Genomic DNA, 21,342 nt, shown 5'->3' on the forward strand with positions numbered 1-21,342 from the left:
ATACTCCCGTTCCCTTCATCCATACTTCCTCCTCCTCTCATCCATACTCCCCCTCCTCTCATCCATACTCCCCTCCTCTCCATCTGTACTCCCCCGCCTCACCTTCTCACATCTTCCCCATTCCTGCCTCCTCCCTTTGATAGGCATGATTACCACACACCCTGAAAAAAGTCCTGGAGAGTATGAACCATTCTATTTTTGATTGGTCTGTCTAAAGCCCTAACTACTCTCCCACACATGTCTTACCAAATATCATATTGATGGCTTCCCATACCTCACCATGAGGTGTATAAGCTGAATATTGATGTACAACAACAACAAAAGGATTTTAAGATTTTGGTGAAATAAAACGTGCACCCATTGAAGCTTTAAAAGTATACAAGTATGCTTTTCGTAGTCCCCAGTGTTTTTAATTTTGTAGCAGACATAAGGTCAGTGACGCGTAAAAAGACTGTTTAAAAGCTGTTCAGGAGATCTCACAAACAGCATAATGTTTCATTCACTGTTTTACCATCCTTTGTGAATAATTTTTTGTCTAATGAATGATTTTCTTTCCCAACAGGAACCACCTGTGTAGCACCAGATGTCTTATTAAGTGACGCCACAACATTTTAGATGTGTTTTCTAACCACACCGCTATCATGTTGGCCCAGAATATACACACCGCAAGTGTCTTCACGGATTCATGGTCCACCAGAAGTCTTCCTAAATCGTCTACATCACAAGAAAAAAATCAAGTTTTCTCACAAAATAGGCCAGGTCTGACTACATAAACTAGGGGTGCCAGCGTCATACCCTAAAAGCTGGGAGTTGTGGACAGAGAGAAAAAGTATAGTGTGAGGGACTTGTTTTCTGTGACATTGAAGCTACATCATGGATTTGATTAGCATGGTTAGATTCTTCCTCAAAATATTGTGAAAGCACAAATTGGTAATCTGGTATGTTGAGAATATCCACCGTGATTAGCCCTTGTGTACATTTGAGAAAGTTGAGGTCTGCAAAACACACTCTGATATGTCAATTAGAACTACGCAATTTTCTCACAGATTACTATTACTATGCAAAATACATTTTTCCACAGTGTATCCCCTTCATCCCTCCCAGATTTTGGTTTAACCACATTCTTCACTTTATAATTGCTGGGGTAGGAAACTTTAAATTACTAACGGGGATGAAAGGGATGGATGGTCCGGTTTTCTCATGACATGAAAATCTTCTCAGTGTCTCTCCAGAGGGACTTAACTTTGCAAGGTATGCATGGGCAATTCTCAATATGTGTTACCACAAAACTATGACACAAGATTAGTTGGTCGTGAATGATGGAACGGAAATACACCTGCACAGCAGTGTGAATTACTTTTTTGCTCACTAATGTCACTAAATTAGGATTTTATATTTCAAGTGAATTGGCACAATTGTCATTACTTTGTGGTGTGCTTTCGATTACATTTCTGCCAATTTGAGAGGAGAATCTAGCCATTTACGGACCCTCTTGAACAAACACAGAATCATGTGACTGTCCAAGATTGCTCAAAGAACAGAACCATCAAGTCTCAAGGTGAACATGTGAAATCATGGCATTACGAAGTATCCATTGGTGCTAATTATTAACAAAAAATTTTTTAGAGCAGTTGTATTTTTAATACAGTTAAAAAAAAGAAATTAACACATAGTCAAAACACGTCTTCATTTACCTTTTGATGTCTAGCATTCAAGAGATTACGGAAACTGGAGAGAAAAGAGTTGTGCGCTGGTGAAATTTGACCAGACGGAGGAAGAGACAATGCATTTATATCTTTCTTATAGAACTTTATTAGATTACCAAAGTATTTTACTCAATGGATCTTTGACTTACTATGTAGTTGATCTTTAATGGGATTGAAAATGAAATCTAAAACCATGTGCCTTATTGTAAATGAACATGACATTTAATGTAATCTTCTACTGTGTGCCTGGAAGCATTTCTAACGGTGTATTCCTTTCCTTTTCTTTTCAAAAATGAGTGAGGTGTTTGCCGACTGGTTTCTGTCTCTCCCCTGTACGTGCGGAAATTGGTCAGCGGGAATTGAAAGAGGGGTGTGAGAGTTTTGTACACAGGGCTGCATGCTGCTCTCGTTCAGAAATGGAAGTTTTTGTAATTCATGTCACATGTTGTGTTTTGTTCAATATTTGTTTTTTTTTCCCCCCAAGTTTGGAATCTGACAGTTTCGACCAAACATCAGAGTCATTCATAGTATGCAATTTTTTCAATAATTTAGCATCTCAGGTACATTAACCCAGTTTTACTGACTTGTGTGTGGACAAATCTTTCACAATAAAGTGATCACTTTCCTCGATTGGTTCAGTGATCATTTCGAAAATTTACTTAAATACAGAAAAATGTAGCGTAAAGGACTTTGTTGAGTCGAGATTTTTCCTGAGGCAGAGGTATACCAGTGTGCTGTAACATAACCATGTTTTATTTTTGGGATGAAAATTGTGAACTGTCTTTTAACAGTCTCATATTGGATAGTTTCCGGTAATGATCAGTAGTATGCCTGTATGAAGTATGGTGATAATTTCTCAGTTCTCTCTTTTGTACAGTATGCCAAACCAGACCACCATTATTTACTGAAGTTATTTTTTTCCTTGTGTCATTGTTTGCCAATGCCTTTGAATTGTAGTTTATGATTATCTTTGTCTCTGGAGGGGGGTTGGTATTGTTGGTTGGCACACAACTTTGTTCAATAGATTCTTGTACAGAAAATACTACGCATCACAGATCAAAATATTTGTGACCAGATTTGGTAATTGGGGGGTGGGGTGGATGGGGGGAGGCATGGCCGTAGGTAATTGTGGTGTTAAGCAAAACTTGTACTTTTCCATGCGCTGTGATTCTTAGATCAGTTCAGGTTTGTTGAGTTTTCCATTTTTAAGACCCGTACATAGTAGCTGTACACAAAATGCCTCAAAGCTTTTGTAAAAAAATATCTCATCATTCAGATTACAAAGTTGATGAAAGCTTCGTCACTTCTCTGTGACCAAGAATGATCTGTGTGCCTATTGCCTGAATTTTAAACTACTGTAAGTCATCCTAAAAATTTACATCCACTAAAAGAAAGGTGCATATTTTGCCTTCTTACAGAAAAATTTCCATAATGAATTCCCAAGTCTGTTTATCTATCAATCTTGGACACTGGGAATGTAAGAATTATGTTGTGAATACTTTTCATCACAGTTCCATCTCACAAAATCATGAAAAATTGAAAAAAATGACAATTTGTAGGATATGTCCACAACATTCTGCTGTGAGAAGTAGTGTAATGCACATGGAAATTAACAACAGAATTCACTCTGCTTGGCTGTATGATTTCAGTGGAAAGAATTTTTTTTATATTCTGTGATGCTTAGATTGTTGTAGTTGTTGGTCAGGTAGGTCTTTTTGGTCTGTGGGACTTTGATATTCCAGCAGCCTCACTGCTGGATAAAGTGTTTGTCATCAATTGTGAAAAATTCATATCACAGCCTATCACATTTCTTAATACAGTGTGTAAGAAACAGGCTAACACTCCATTACACTCTTTGCACTAGGTACACATGCTGCAAATCCAGACTATGTCTGCATGAATGTCCGTTCCGATGTTCAAGAAAGACCATTAGAATAAACCAAAGTGCCTTCTGCTATTATTAACTCACCGTCCTGACTCTCAACCACTCTTCTGTAGTCACTGTGCCTCCAAATTCATTTTAATTATATTGCCTACAGATTCATTCAATTATATCACATACAATGCCTCTATCAGATTTGTTTCACTTTTACTAAAATACTTCTAGTGAAATAATATCAAAGGCTTTAAATGAATTGTGCAGCGATGAATTTTCACTTCCATTTTGGAAATACTTGTAATGTGCCAATTACCTCAACTCACCTCAAATCAGCATTAGTCTGGGATATCATCCCTGAATCTTGGATGGCTTTTTAGTATAGTAACAAAGATCAGACGCAGCAGTGTTTGTGGAGACAGTTCACCATTTCTGCTCTTTATGTCTGAATGATATGACAGAACCAGGAGTAATCAAGAGTTTTATGTTTTCGTAATGGGATAACTAAGTGAGCATGCCTTATTGAGCAGCATTGGTGTTGTAACAAAGTGAGCATGTTCCTTGTTTTTACCGTACACATGATCTTTTTGTTAGAAGAGGGCAGCTTGTAGGAGTGAAAGTTATACAGAGACTTGTCATATTATCAGACAATGGCCAAGGGTTTGAAGTTGGAAATTAAACTCCTTAAGGAAACCAGGTCACCAATTAAAATGAGGTCCTACAAACCTGGTGAAATCTCACAGGTCACATATATTCCCGACTGTCAATTATATGTTTTAATTTTGTCTCCTTTTTTTGTTGTTGTTTGGATGAACTATATTTCACATTTGTGCATATGTATATGATTCTGTAGTGTTTGTCCGATTTACTGCAGATATGTCAAGAGAATAAAATAATGTTCTAATTAGACTATTGCCTGTGTTGTCTTCTTCTTGAAATTCACTTGCAATGCGCAGCATCTCGGAAGCTTGTAGCTTTCATTGGGTAGCTGAATATCAGTCCATTGAATTAATCATTGCCAAACAGCTACATGATGGCCTTAGTTTCAGACTCCTTAAGTTACTGGAAATTATTGAAATCCACCAATCAGCTACAACCTTCCGATCTGGGCCAAAATTCACAAGATATGGGGATAACACCTATCAGCTTGCGTCTTTGAGATTATGACCATGACAAGGATTGTCTTTGCCAAGATGTGTCATCAAATTTTTTTAACAAGCATGGAGAAAAATAATGATAAATGTTTGTATGTGTGGCAACATCAAACTGGTCACATGAAAGAAAAATTTCAAGTATCCTAAGCCATTTTCAGATCAAAGAGTGAAATGAAATAGCAATTGCAAGTACTTGCATTTACATGACTCATGCCTATGAAATGTGTATATTGTTGCCAGTTTAAAATCTCTTCAATGCATGTAGATTCAAAGGAAATCTCAACTATTTTTCAGAATTTTACAATCTCTCTGTCTCATGTATAACATCCAGATTTGGTATTTTCTATTGTGTGCCTGAGGGCAGTAATCCAATCGTCAAAATCTTTTGCCAGGAACGATTTCATGTTCCAAGGGATTGGCGACTAAATTCTCATAGTTTCAGTGTCTCACTCTGTTAGATAGTTTTTCAGCTCCAAATATAGTCATCACTCTGAAGTCGCCAATTTGAGAGTTGGTGTGTGGAGAAATCTCTCAAGAATTTCCAAAAACAAAATATCTTTCCAAGATGCAACATAGAAAATGAAATTTCCTCAGCAGTTGATAGTTTTTGCTTGTAATAATGCAAAGCTTGTCCAATTTTGTCATTCATCTTCATTGAAAATTCATCGTTGTATGTTGGTCTGATGTAATGAGCTGCTTCTGTTAATTGCATTTTACTGGATAGTTTAATTTTGAACTCTCTAGAAGCACAAATCTGAAATGCTCCAAATCTCATGTGTGGCCACTTCAACCTCTTTTGTTACTTGCATGCCCAATGTCACTGCAATATTAAAAGCTGCCCACAGTGTGTGGAGAGACTGTGCGCTGTCATATAATAGTGTTGAGGTCTGCTCGTCTGCAGTACTACATCATAGGGCGCCCTCTATCGTCGTGAAGAAAGGTTATTTTTATGTCAGTAAATTATGTGCTGTTCAAAGTTCGACATGAGTTACTTGAAAAATGTTTAAGGGCAAAATCTCTCATGTCAACATGCCTATTTTATTTACTTCTCTCAACATAAGAGGACCACAGTACACTAATAAGATTTTAGCTAAAACCTTGTATCAAGAAATACGGATGAGGTTTAAAATGCATCTTTAATGACATTACCACGATCATTGATAGACATTTAAGAATAAAGCTCTGTCGGTAGGCTTAACATGCAGGGAGCAGAACATTGTAAAGTAACTGTTACAATACTGACAGAATAAAATTTTCAAACATCAAATTTGTTTCAGCCAATTTCCACTATATCTTTTGAGAAGGTCACTTCATGCAAAAAATGAGATTGGTAATCCACATACTTATATTAATATAATTTGACATACCCTGATAAATTCACTGTGCAGTTTGGCCCTGCTTCATATTTTGCATACAAGAGTAAGATTGAAACAGTAATATTTTGTTACATATGACATTGGTCGCTATATGAAAGCCTCTAGGGGACGTGCTTGTAGAACAAAATTTACAAATATTTTGAGATCGTGGGATAATTATTTTTAGATTAAAACAAAACTTATCTTGAAGTCAGCAAGTTCAGATTACAGAAAAAGATAATTTCTGATATTTTTGATCTCAATATCTGGAGATTAATGGTTTTTCTTCTGTAATGTAAAAGTATTCTCTCAAGATAGTTTTTAACTTTTGTCCTACAAGCATTTCCATCCACCATGGGCTTTCATAGCTTTGATATTTCTATAAAGAGAAAAAAAACCAAAAAATAAAACAAAACCCAAACGATAGCTTCACTGCTCCATGAAATTATAGCTCGCTAGCTGAATTAAGCATAAAAGTGCCCTTTATAGCTGATTGGTAAAATTGAAATATAATCATATATCTGATTGAGAAGCACTCCTTTTAGCATCAAATAAGCTTGAGTTCCCATCTTGAAATTTACACTTCGAAAGTGATATAAGCTATTTTATTGTTGTTGCCGATAAATACTGATTAAATTTTGTCAGTGAAAAGAATCATTTTTCACCACAGGGAACTAGGATAAACAAACAAGCAAACAAATAAACAAAATAAATTTAAAAAATGAACACAAACATTAATAAATAAATATATTAAAGCGAAAATATATTGAATAAGAATTGAAATAGTTGACTGAATATTAAACACATGCAAGATATTCAAAATGTTTGTTTATTTGTTAGTTTATGTATTTGTTTGTTTTTTTAATCCTGGCTTCCCTGTATTATCACGAACTGGGCACTTTCCGTGGCCCAGTTTTGTATACAGTGATCCCGGGGACAGTGATGTAGTGTCGATGTCCTGTCCATGCTGTCAGTCCATCATCTATCTATGGACGACCACAGTAGTGATACTCAGCGTATAAAGTTGACTCGATGATGCACGCGCCTGTCAGTAAATTTACTTGATGAGCCGTGTAACAACGATATGATGATACCATATATAAATTAATAAATTATGAAAATTGCGCTAAACGTTGTGTGCGGTATTTTTTTAATAACATGCATGTTTGCGCAGTATACAGTACGGCAAATCAGCCATGCGCGTTCCGTTGCGCAGTGAATTGTTTATAGGAAGCGCTTTTTGTCATGGCGGATGGTCAACGTGCCTTCTGCATTCCCTCTCCTGAACCAGGACGGGTGGCTTTTGTTCCTCGCACCCTATTTTCGTTACCGCGCCGCCTCGGATGCTGAGTTGCTAGGCCACGGGGAACGTGTTGGGGGCTGTGACAGCGCCACGACTGCCACGACCAATGGGCCGGGAACTCTTTCATTTGAATTATGCACAAGTTTATTTGGCGATGCTATGGTGACTGCAGTGTACCGTACAATAGGGATGACATAAATTTACAAAACCTCATCCGTTGTGACTCCCAAATAAACGTACTTGTCGTAGGACAGGCATTTTATGCCCAGCAAAGTTCTGTGGTCAGCGTCCTTGAAGGCTGAGACACCTTGGGAACGACTCAACTTGCGCGCAATTTTTTTGTTTTGTCTGGCACGGAAGAAGTACAACTGTACAGAGAGATGGGAAGTAGCTGTTCGTCTGCTCAAGCAGTTAATGGAGGCCGCGGCGATTCGAAACCGTGAGTACTTATAAAGTTTCTCATCATACTTTGCCGAAAGAGACTTGCATGTAAAAGTTGCCCGTGACAAAGGATAATACACAGAGCCATGTAAAGTTCAAAATTTGAATGAAACGACTTTGCTCCACCATGCAAGAGCATGAAGTGCGAGTATAGAAATGTAGCTCCCATCAAAGTTATGCGCTATGCGGGGTGTCGAAAACTTCGTCGGGAGCCCGAGGTCGACACAGAAGAAAAGTACTACAAAATTTCTGACCGACACTTTCTATTCGTCGTGCACATATTACCTCGGACCATAGACGATGTTCTGTCCAAATTCTCAGTGACTTAATTAAACGTCCCAAGAGCCACTAGCACCCTTCAGCCTTGTATAAATGCGAGTTTCTCGCAGTTTCTTTTGGGTTCTCAGTAAAAACAAAGCATTGTCGTGTATGCCATCGCAATACAGTTATAGTAGCGATGCTCTTTCGCCTTCCTCATGTTCCAGTGTAGAGCTCAGGGCCAGCAGAGTATCTTGCATGTCGTCAAACGTCGGTGAAGACCGAGCGACATGAGCAAGTATAAGTCGATCCATTCATGAAGTCGGTGAAACCATGCAGGGACGAATGAATATTGCATGAGTGTGAGACGTTGCTTACACTTGTCAATGTCGTCGGCACTCGCGACGGTGCAGTTCGAAAAAAAGTTTGAGTAAATTTAGCGGAACAACGATCACTGACCGTAGCATTCAGTTTGCCAAAGGATCCCACCGGAAAAAGTCAGTAGCCTTGGCAAACAGCAAGTGAAGAGTAGTTGTTTACCTCGGTAGCCACGGGATTAGATAAGAGTAAACCGTCCGTTGCCGTGACGAAAAACACGGTAATCTGCTAGTCAGCCGTGCAGCAGACCAAAAAACGCTTATTATTTACTATTGATTGGGATTTTCAGTGACGCACACTGGGCAGAAAAGTTCTGTTATAGTTGTAATGCAATGCGGGGTCTCCACCCCCTTTGTGAGAAAACTTTTGATAGGTTTGTGTGTCCACTTGATCTTATTGAAAGGTTACGTAAACCTTACACCTCTACAGACTACCGTTATATGCGTAATAGGAGTGTTGCTACAGAACAGTTTCTTTTGCCTTTGTAACGGTCTGGAAGACAAAGACAAAACAAGAAAAAACCGGATTGCACAAGAAAGAATTCATTACTAAACATTGCAATTGCATCAATATATTCATGTGTAAGCACTTAAGGTTAATTCTCTGTGATACATAAGCATTTTGATAACCTTTGAATGGTTGCTGTCAAATCTAGAACCGTACAAGATAAACTGATTGGATTGTTTGTTTACTAATAAGTTTTTGCAGTGAATGTTGAATATTAAACGCCCTTTTACCACATGCTTATTTCTTACACAAATAGTGATTATGTATTTAGAATTAATATTGTTTTGTATTTTTGAAGCTAAAGTGTTCACTACTTGATTTACTGTCAATGACGAAGACACCGAGTATTAATTGGTACATTTCATGTGCCTATTTTTAAAGTTGGCAGTTGCGTATTAATCATTTGCAGTTATGGAGCTAGTATGAATTATTACAGTAGAGACAGTTTTATCATTTCCAATCCACTTTCAAATATAAAGCATTCTCAAATATCATGGAAGGACTCCCTAAAGTTTGATTTATTTTCGTGACTTTAATAATCAAATCTAGAAATTGTTTGTTTGTTTGCATAATTGTTTGCAAAATTCATTAACAAAATGGTAGCTTTTGTGTGAAATTAGAAAATTTATGAAGTTGTCTCCCTTTTTCATCAGTATAAGTACATTGCAGTTCTATGCCTATTAATCATTCCAAAACTGATTTATTAATTTTTGTACAAATCAAGATTTTAACTGAATGATTTAGCCGAGATGGATATAATGTTGTTGGTGACAACACCACAGGTAAAACAAATAATTGTTGATGAAATGGACTATTGAAGACCTTGAAAATTCAGCAGATTACCAATATAATAAAACTTGTTATGTGAAAAATAACAATGACAATAGGTTTCTAAAATTCCATGTATGCTAATTTAGCAGTACCAATATCACTATTATAAAGTGGAATAATATAGAAACCATTTTTAATAATATCTAAGGCAATTTTATATGTTATATCTTCCCTGAGATCAGATGATATTGAATAACTTGCGCTCTTGGCAGTCTGTAATCCAAAGGTTCCTGATTTTGTATGTTTTGGTAGCATCTTTTTTTACCCTTTCACTGATATTTCCTTGGTTCTGAAAATAATGAGATTGTACTACAGTCTTGTGGTGAAAGAGCTAAAGAAGTATAAATCTCACAAGATATTATATTATGCAATGCAACTTTACCCTATGCAGTATTGAAGGGCCAGTAAAGGAATTTAAACGAATTTCTGTTACATTTATTTTGTATCTCAGTTGCAAGTTCTTATTCCTCTCTCAAAAGCGTGTTGAAACACCATTGAGCTTGTAAAAACAGCATCTACACATGTAAAATGCACTGTTATTGTTTACATTTGAATTCCAGTCTGGACCCAGAATTCACTCGTCAGCAGAAGAACAATTCAGTCCATCCATTTACAGGCTGAGTTGACTAGCTCAACACTGCATTTGTATCTCAACGTGCTTTGGGGAGTAGAACAATTAAAAAAAACTGACATTGACATTGACATTGAAAACAAAAATATGAAAAAAAATTATTGAAAGGTACCGCTACTGGTGGTTTGAAGATCCGCTTTGTGCAAGTAAAAACTGCACACCAAGAATGATTCATTTGCTGTATGTCCTATGAGTTAAAGTGACACAATCTGACTCAAGAAAGTTCTGTGTAATACAAGAAACTTTTGCATATCACAGTATTGCATATTTTCGTGCTGACACAAAGAAATTTCATGTCCCAAATTGTATACAAACTCTAAAAATTCATTGAATCAGAGTGTATACACTGTCATTGTACCAATGGACATATCAAATAAATGACGTCTAACGTGTCATCCATAACAGATCATGGTCAACCATGTAGTACACTGTATGTATCTTGAACAGAAGCCTAGTAGGTTGTATTTTTAAAGGCAAATGTGTGTGTAGTACAAACAGAATAACATGCAGCAAAGTTGTGCCTGCAGATTTGCTCACGGTAATGATAAGATTAATACAGATCTCATGTGATAGACTTTGCTCTGAGTGTATTTTTTAACTCATTTTCATGTCTCTAATCTAACAATGCAGTTTTCATAGTGACGTGTACAGGCTGAGTTTACAAGCTGAATACTGGGTATCTCAACACACTTTGGGGAGTAGAACAAGAAACTTTTGACATTATAAAACACAAACATAATGTAAAAAATCGTTAAAAGTTACAGCTACTTACCCTTTAACCTGAATCTCATGCACGACAACGATAAGCAACTTATCAATGACTGTTTATTGCTTTGATGCATGCTAAGTCACTGTTATCTTCCAAGAATAAGGAAGTGCTCAATACATGAAAATTATGCAGATCATATAGTCCATATCATAAAGGACAGTATATTCCCATTGGTATTCTTATCTCATTCTAGGTAGTGCATTCCTTCAACAAGTGTTTGTTATTTTTTTTTATCAGAGCATTTACTGAAATGTCAAATACTACTGATTCTTAACACTGTTTGACCTTTTTTCACTCATGAGATATATAATTTAAAACTCTATCTCAATTGCTTTAAACTGATATTTACGAAGCTACTCATAAGTTAAGCCCCGATTACCTAAGTACTTCTTTAGGTTCTCTCAAGATTACTGCATTCCTCAACCAAAAGGTCGTACAACATATCACCAAATACTCGATCTGTTGCAGGTGTGGACGAGTACAACAATCTTCCTAAAACAATCACAAACTCTGAGTCATAGCTAATTTTAAAAGATCCTGTAAAAACTTTCTGTATACTATTCTGTTTAATTGTCTGCTAGTTTGACCCACTTTTCTTGTCTTGTTTTTTGTCTTTTAAGTGTTCATATCTATTTATTTATTTACCAGATTTGATATCCAGCGTTATCGGAGCTTAAATAATGATACTGATCATAACAAGAAGTTCACTTCAGATCTCACCTGATTAGTCTAGGACCAGCTCTCCTTGGTTACAATATATGCTATGCTGGAACCGAAACCTACCAAGGAGAGGTCATAGACTATCACCTGATAGGCTTTGCTCAGAGTGACTTGTTTAGCTCATGTTCATGTCATCATACTGAAACTTGGTATTTCCGTGAGTTGCAGTATCGTTAAAATGCCAGAAATGATAAACAACTTTTGAGATTAACTCTGCTTATCTTGTATTACTGAAGAAGTGAGCAGGTGTTGCCTGGCAACTAATCGATCCGTTTTATTTCGTTGTGTCTTTTTAACTCTGTGCATCAATTTAATAATCCAACATTTCTTTCTTGTACACCAACTGTGATCAGTGATGCTTTCACTTTCAAGACAATGGAGCCATCGTTCACGAAATGTGTAAGGGGAAAAAAAAGAACAGATGTGAATCAACAAATTGATGGAAATTGACGACATTTAAAGCCTTAAAGAAATTTATTTTGATGAGGTTGATAAACACAGTGATAGATAATCACAAAGAAGCCAATTGTGCAATGTTATGTTAGATCGATTAATAACAGTTCCATTTAAAATGCTTAGAAAAGCCGTCCCTCAAAAGAGACAAGGTTTGGCTCAGTGAGATGCACGTGCAATTGTCCCAAGACGTAAATGAAATGTTGAAACAGACCGTAGAATATCATCAATCAATACACATAGGTATATTGTATCACAGTCACCCATCCCTTGCCTGTCTAGATTATATACATGTACAACAAAACTACTGGATGTGAGAAATATAGCAACAGGTGGAATAATATTCCGCAAGCTGTTTCACTGAAATCAGAAATAGAAGACTTTTTTCAAGCATTCAAAAATCCAAGTATTTTTCTCAAAAATTCAAACATTCTTCAGAGGACATCAGGACAGTTGCATCTTTGTCGTCAAAATATGAAACATTGTCATATATTTTGTGTACCACTGTATTTCTGAAACAGCAGATAACCTACAGGGGGACAATGGTGCCTGTCTTAAATCTACAGTTCAGTAACTGGGCATAAATAAAGCATATGACATCAAAATCTTGCATGTGGGAAACTTTTTACTAATTAGTAGCAACCGATCTTAATATAATGTTGATTATTTTCATTTAAGCAATCTGTGTGGAAGGTCACAGTGGACACACAGGTTAACAGATGTTGTGTTGTCAAAAGTACAAAAATATGAAACCAAAAAGTACAAAAAAATATGAAAACATTTTTCAGCTTGTGTGAATAATTTCACTGATAAACAAAGTTGTACCATAAGTGTATGTGTGTATGTATGTTTAATATTTATTTGCATTTTCAATATATTAAAGTGGCACTCCCATTAGGTAACATTTTTAAAACACATTTTTTTAGTGCCAACGGTCGATATTTGACGTGGCGACTGCGCGCGGATCGCGAGATATCGATAAAAACATGTCTTCAAAAAAGTAAAAGTTTGATTTCCGGTGGCCCACCAAAATTCAGCTTCCGAACATCGAACGTTCGGCACTGGGGCCATTGTCAACTAAGCTATGGAGTACGAGTCTACACTGACACTGCTGTACGCCACAGTACCACTTGCCTCGGTGATCGGTCATGCCCCGTGGGAGAAAGCTGAGTCTTACTGACTTGGTGATAAAACGAAAAACAATTTTTACTGATTCCACCAGAATTCGCATAGGTGACTAGTCCAGTTACGTGCGGCTGATACATAGCGCCCACCGCATGGTATGCATAGACGCATACCACGCGCGCGGCGAACCACACGTACTGTGTGGCAGACGACAAAATGTAGTCATCGGAGGCGGCTAATATTTAACACGTAAAAACTTATGTTTATGTGGTACCGGTATTGGTTAAAAATATGATACAACTGATTTAGAATAATGACAACAACAAAGCTAAGAAGGAGTTTTCAAAAACTGACTTGTGGTAAAGGCATAATGCTGTATATAAAGTCTTCGCAGTGGGAGGTAAAATTGCGTCGTTCGAACTTATTATGGACTCCCTAGAATATCGTCAATCAGCACAACAACAAACCTTCGGTGGATTTCGCGTCATAATCAGAAACGATCGTAAAACTTCGGGATGTGAAAAATACGCTCGGGAAATGACATGTTTTTATCGATATCTCGCGATCCGCGCGCAGTTGCCACGTCAAATATCGACCGTTGGCATTAAAAAAATGTGTTTTAAAAATGTTACCAAATGGGAGTGCCTCTTTAAGTGAGATATCATAATTATTTGTTGAATAATGATACCTACGGATACAATAAAAATTATCATAAATTTTGCTATGTAATGTTTGCATTATAGTTGTCTCTTTGAACACTGAAATAGGGTTGGTACGCATCATATTAGAATGAAAATGTACACAGAAGCAGCTGACAAACCGCTGACCCATTATTTCCCAGTGCTGTACTTCAGCCTACCTAGGACACTGGTAGGATTGTGTTGCTTGAACCATACTTATGAGTTTCCCCATCAAAGTGGAAAAGCTTTACAAATCAGTATCACCAGCTGTATCAAGTGAGTTGCCACTGGACGGTTAAATCTCTGTTCACAGTGCAGTTACTGTCAGATGACATTGCGCCGGTAGTATACTGATGACTGGCCATGTATCGACACGACAAAAGCGTTTACCCCATCGCAATTTGTTGTTGACTTTTCAGACTTGGTGGGTATTTACATACTGTACACGTGCCGTTCTCGGGTGAATATTTTTTGATGGAAAGCAAAATTGACATAACCAGCCGTTTATGTGTACAATCAACAGCCACATATGTTTGTTCACATTTTTGCTTGATAGAAGTGTGTCATACAGCAATTAGCGCCTGATGTTGAGGTCAATCTGGGGTTTTTTCGCATGTAGATGTTTTCCTTTTGTGACCAAAAAAGAGACTTGTCAAACATCATCTCTTCTCTAACTGCTGTCATCTGTGCTAAATAGTGGTGTTATTTCAAAATTACCCCAAATAAGTTGACACACATTAATGTCATAGCACTGAGCATGACACCACCGTGTGCAATTCGAACAGCAAACCAATTTGATACAGTACATCACAAAAGACAGTTTCACTTGGGATTATTGTAAAAAAATAGCAAAATACTGTGTGCTTATAAATATGACAAAGTTGACCGTACATAACTAAATAACTGCAATGATATCGCCGCTAGCTTTGCATTGAATTTTGCATTTTAAAACAGAATGCTATGGTTACAGCAACACTCAGACATTTTAATTTGTCAACGGGATTTTTCATAGATTTGCATAACCTTTGAAAAAAGACATGTGTGGCCCATCTCTACATTTATGGAAATTTTAAATACAGATGAAAAGAAAGCCTATTTTTGCAATCTCCTTTTTTCACAATGATACAAAGGTATCCGCATATATCATGTAGAGTACTTAGTCTAACATCAGTTCATTTAGATTCCTGTAATGTTCATGCTTTACGTTCTTTGGCAATACAATTCACAAAATAATTTCCATTTTTATAGTGAATACATATGTGTATATATATATATATATATATATATATATATATATATATATATATATATATATATATATATATATATATATATATATATATATATATATATATATATATATGCATATTTAAATATATATATATACACACAAACACACACACACACTTATGTGTGTATATATAACACATACATATATACACACGTTTATATGCACACACAAATATTTATATATATATATATATATATATATATATATATATATATATATATATATATATATATTATATATATATATATATATATTTCTCTTTATTTGTATGGTTTATATGAGAATTCCACCGGTTATGACCTGCTGACTGAGATCGCTACAGCTCTTTCATTCTGATCTGACAACTGCCTGTCAATCTGAATTATATCTGATGATGCTGTAAAACCAACCCAACCATAATATTGATTTTACAACTTCACAATGGGCCTAGGGACAGAAGACTGTCAGAAGCTGTAAAGTCCTTTGTGCGGTTGATAATTACTGTCCTTATTCACAGGAACATTACATGAATAATTAATCGTAAAGGGATTTGGAGCTGTTTGTATCTTTTCAGAGGGATTTATTGAGTTGTCATGTTGTATTTTACTTGACAGTTTCAGTACACTGGTATTGATGATTGTTTTAATCAGATGACTATCATGAACAGAACAAAAGTGATGGGGACAAACATGTAGACCCAGCAAGATTTAGATCTGTGCTGGACAAACATCACTGAGCGTTAACTTTCTCACCCTTGTTCAACAACATGTACACTTTTTCCAGTTAATGAAGCTGATCTGGAACACTGGCCAGACCCTGTTTTCAATATCTCCAAAGAGATTGTGCAGTTTGATAACACTTTGTCAGGAACTATGGATAACTCTGGTACAGAAAGGAAAGACATGCAGGTCTTCAGCCAAAGTGAAAGTGCAGGAGAACTTGTCCTCAATGTTTGACAGATGTAGAGACAGTGAAATATTCAATTCAAATAGCAGCTATTGGCAACTAAAGGAATCCCATATATAGCTATTTGCTGACATGGGATACTTCTAAAGGGACCGTGACATCTGTCAGTCGCTTCTCCATGAAAAAAAGAGTGAGACAGATCGAGAGAGAGAGAGAGAGAGAGAGAGAGAGAGAGAGAGAGAGAGAGAGAGAGAGAGCATGCGTCAGTCAGCCTCAGGGATGTTATAATGGAAAGAACTGACAAAGAATTATTCCAGGCAGACCTCTAGGATTTCAAAAATTTTGGAGGGGAATGCAAAGATAATATCAAGCTGTTTTCACTATTTATGCTGTTTGACTCAGAGATGATTATTTGAGAAAAATACATTTGAAAATACTGATATTATGATCTCTTGTAATGATTCCATCCAGCCATGTGAACATCTCAACACATCAGATTTCTGAAGCATGGCATATTCCTTGTTTGGTAAAAATTGTGCAAGCTTGACAAGTTTTGAAATAGTCAGCTGACTGCTCTCAGAGTGCACTCAACCCTCTCAGCGTTTCATTACATGTTTGGCCCTAAAATATAGGTTAATTTGTGTCGTAAAAAGATTTTTAGACGTGAATGGATAACTTATTTTGGTCAGGTTTGATACAATTAATACACAGGACTCTCCTTAAAAAGTGGGATGGTTTGTAACAACTTTTTATGACAAGACATTCTCCTGTACTTGTAACTCGTAAAAACAGATAGCTGTTGCATTCCAAGCTTGTCTGGTATCATTCTTGGACTTCAATATTTATAACCAACATTTGGCTCAGTGCCATGGCCTGTGACAAGCCCTATTAAGACAAATCATGAAAAGTTACAGCGTACCGTACCTTTAAGGCAGTACATGACATGAAATTGAAATACTCTAATTTTTGCTCAAACATTCCAAGACAAAGCTTTAACCATCCTCTTACTAAATCAAGAATGAAAATCAGGGGTCACCATGTAAACTTTGGTACTAGAGAAACAAATTACTTAACATTTACCGATATTTGAAATTCAAAATGGCCGCCATCCCCTGTGTTCACTGTATAGGGAAAAATGAAAATTTTGATTTCAAAAACTAAGATAGTACACTTTTTCTTACTCCAAGAGCTTAAAAATAAGCTCAGTGGTACATCAGAAAAGAATTCTTAAAAATTTGATGGTGAATAATTTGGACATCTGTCCCCGAGGCGCATTCTACCTGAAGAACATTCATGCTGTAATGATCTTATAAGGAACAAGGTGATGAAAATGTTTGTTGCTTTACAGAGTAAACTTATATCATCACGGTGACTGTATAGAATTGAAATTGGACAGCAGTTATTCAATTTCCTTTCTTTTGAGGTAGCTAGGTTATTAATGAAAGTATAGAGAGACATTTCTACAATGTTATTTAACACATCTTACCTTTGACCGGTCAGACTGTGTGTTACCGTTTCTTGACCTCCACACATGCATGCAAGTACAGAAAAAATTCAAGTGCCTTAATAAGCTTTTGTAACCCATCTAGAGATTTATCGTGCAGAGTAAGATCAAATTTTCTCATTTTCAAGTCATAGTTCAGTGTTCTCCACACTTCAGAAAATCAGGGACTTGGCCAATATTTAAGTTACAATGCATAATTTGCATGTTTCTTTGTTGTGAAAATATATTCTTTTGTGTGGTTATTAACATTTTAATAGATTGCCCAAAAAACAGAGGGGTGGCCCACCCATTAAATTCCCCTTGTGGAGAACCTTGCATAGTGGAAAGATTCCAATTGGATTATAGTTCTTTAGCATATTAAGAAATATTGAAATTGATATGGATTGATTTAAATTTATGCAGATTTCAGTATAACTGTGTTCTGATATCGTCAATGGACGTTTAATGCATTAATTCTGTTTTTAAAAGCTAATGATGGTAAACGCACTGTACATGCATAAAAGGCAAGAACATTACTTTTTTGTCTGTCTTTCACATGATGTTTTTGAAAAAATATCCTGTGCTGTTTATTTGTATTCATTTGTTTAATATAATTTGATTTTGAGCCAGAGCATTTTATTAATTTTTTTTTGATGGGTGTGTTAAATTTTCCATGCAAAATATGACTCATATTTGTTTGAGATACAGCCAAATGTTGACACTAAGTACTTGACAAAAATTAGTTGAAGTAAGTGTTTACTTTTGCAGATTACATTATGGCAGTATTTCCAGTATTGGAAATAATATGCGTGCATTTTTTCATATTAAATGTCAGTTTCTTATGATTGTTACATTTTGATCCCAAAAGATATTGAAAATGTCCCAAAAATTGCCAGCAGCAAAAGTTGAATTATATTATTAATAGCAGTTGGAAATGTATTGGTTTATGAAAGTTGTGGAGGACAATGTAAACAGAATTCATGGGAATCTCTGCTTGAATCAGAAACCAAAGCCAGTCAAGCCAGTATACATGAAGATATTATTTCTGTTTCAAATCTGTTCTATCACAAAGCATGCACAGTAAGATGTCAGACTCTAAATATTAATGTACAGTTGACGACAAAGGACACGTATGGTATAGGTTTTACCGTAAAAAACACTTGTTCTGTTCAGGCATACAAAAATCCATAGTTATACTGCCTAACAACTCAATAAATACAGAGAGAGACAGAGAGAGAGAGAAAGAGAGACAGACAGACAGACAGACATATTAGATGGACAGATGGTGATGATGACCATGTCATATTGATTTGCCTATGATTGAATAAATGCATCACAAAACAGTAAATTTGTTGCTAATTTTAAACTCTTAGTGATAAGAGTTTTTTGACTATTTGTCAGTTTGTGTACAATTTTACATGAAGTACCGTACGCCATTTTGACAAGTCCAGGATGGGACCTTAGTCACCAGTCTGTAAAGTCTTTTTTCCGTAACAACTCAAACAGAAGAAACAATGTGTTGACACTGTGATACAGTGTTAATGCAGTACATATCAGTCTATCAAATCAATAAGTACACCATACATGCACTGTTAAGTACATTACATGTCTTTGAGTGTGTATTAGACTAGTCCTGCCATGTTTGCCCTGCGCAACATGTTTCTATATTCCCAGCTGTTCAGAGCTTCATCGAGTATGATTTTGATGCTCTACTATACTGTGAATGAGAAAGTCTGCATGGATGACTGTCTGATTTTATAAAGTAGACTCAAAGATATCTCTTCTATTGTGATATTTTGCTTGAACCAGTTAGCTTTTCTAGAAAGCTTATACACTTATTACTCTTGACGAAATTTCCACAACGTATGCTGCGCAAGTTTCTTAAAATTGTTCTCAGCCCAGTCACTATAGAGGGATTCTTTTATAGGTCGTGAGCATACGCTGCTGGTGATATTGTGTTAGCTATAGACGTATTCATTACAAGACTACCAGAAAAGTTTACTGGTTGCCAGAGTTCATAGAAAAGAGAATAGATGCAAAGGCAAGATGACAAAAACATTTGTTCATCCTTGTATTTATTCCAAATGATTTAAATATACAGGTATATGTTCATCCATGTAAAACCAATACACACACACAACACACAGTATTGTTTCAAATAGAACATAAGGACTGTGTTTGACATATTTCATGCTTATCTCACGGTTATAAGAACAAACTACTTCTGCTTGAAAGACTTTCTTGCTCTATGGTCAATGTAAAATGAGCAGTGAGAGCTCTTACAGCAGATCTGTCATTGTCTTCTATCATCCATCATATTGCCATCTGTCAACTTGTATCAACATATCAACAACCTCTGTTCCAAATATCATTTGGTTAGCAGGCCCTGAGGTTAATCTTGTTGAGATTTTTCTAATATTAAGAGATGTTACCAAAATCGTGTTTTGGGGATTCTTCAGCAATTTTTGGTCAAAAAAAGCTTGTCAGACAAATTTCAGATATTGTTTGTCATGTTCAAGGGTTGTCAAATTATGATATAATTTAAATTGTATTTTGGAAACTACTCATTTGATTGCTTTGAAATTTTCTTGAGGAAGTTTGAATCTGATATATTCAAATTCTGATGAAATTTTCGCATTGTATGCATCAGCTTTATAGCATGCCTAGTGGACGACGTGAAATTCAACAATTTGCTATTAATAAGATAGGATGATCTGTTTGCAGTAGGATGAAAGCTGTCCCTTTGTATTTGATGACATTCATTTTCAGTCCAAAATCATGTTTTCAGGATCAACACATTCAACAGCTTTAAAATTTTAGTTTTGAAGTCATTTTGATATGTTCCATTACTCAAAACTACATGTTATTTTTTTTGTAAAATTTTAAAGACATTTTTAGTGAAAACAGAGAGCCTTGAATGAAATTTGCAAAATGGCTTCCCATGGGCACATACCTTTTTGATACTTGGTTGTAGTATGTTAATTCTGTCTATGCTTCAGTCATGCAGTTTTGTTCATTTAATAGTCGCGCCAGCGGCTTACTGACTACGCATGCGCTTATTCATAATATACTATGCGAGTAACCGGAAGTGTACCCTTCTTTCATGGGCGCCGCCATGTTTGTTATTTTTGAGTACTCGTAAATAAACAAATACGAAACAAATTACTATTATTTAACATGCCTTTTATAAAATATACCTCTTTTATTAGCCGGTAAATGTTATTATGCACCTTGTCGCTGATACAAAATATGGTTAATATAGATAAAGGGAGAAAACTGTCGTGCATATGAACGGGGGCATACGCAAAGAATGCTGGGATTGAATTATAGAAGAGCGCCCCCTGTGTCAATAATTAGATTCAAAAATTGCCGGTTTTTAGACGGAACGCTAGAGTTTTCAGCTTGCAAGTGGAAGGTGGGCAGTGCGGTTACCATTGCAATGATAATGATTGCATAATACATCCCTTGTTTAACGCAATAGGCTGTTATCATTGTA

At 36.1% G+C, this 21,342-nt stretch overlaps 2 protein-coding genes across 10 annotated transcripts in view; both read left to right on the forward strand.

Annotated features, from left to right (window-relative positions):
- LOC139148017 (serine/threonine-protein phosphatase 4 regulatory subunit 1-like) overlaps positions 1 to 4,491 on the forward strand; it is a 67,331-nt gene extending 62,840 nt beyond the window's left edge. For all 8 annotated transcript variants that reach the window (XM_070719278.1, XM_070719274.1, XM_070719275.1 and 5 more), the window contains one exon: positions 563 to 4,491. Coding sequence is in view for 3 of the 8 variants with exons in the window: in XM_070719275.1 (XP_070575376.1) it covers positions 563 to 577 (15 nt within the window). In the remaining 5 variants the exon portion in view is untranslated. The remainder of the gene's footprint in view (positions 1 to 562) is intronic.
- Positions 4,492 to 7,317: 2,826 nt separating this feature from the next.
- LOC139148021 (NACHT domain- and WD repeat-containing protein 1-like) overlaps positions 7,318 to 21,342 on the forward strand; it is an 89,560-nt gene continuing 75,535 nt past the window's right edge. The window contains exon 1 of one of the 2 annotated variants that reach the window (XM_070719282.1): positions 7,318 to 7,833. In XM_070719282.1, the coding sequence (XP_070575383.1) occupies positions 7,775 to 7,833 (59 nt within the window). In that variant the 5' untranslated portion in view covers positions 7,318 to 7,774. The remainder of the gene's footprint in view (positions 7,834 to 21,342) is intronic. The other variant, XM_070719283.1, reaches the window with a different exon arrangement.

This window comes from Ptychodera flava, chromosome 13, assembly GCF_041260155.1.
Source record: "Ptychodera flava strain L36383 chromosome 13, AS_Pfla_20210202, whole genome shotgun sequence".
NCBI lineage: Eukaryota > Metazoa > Hemichordata > Enteropneusta > Ptychoderidae > Ptychodera > Ptychodera flava.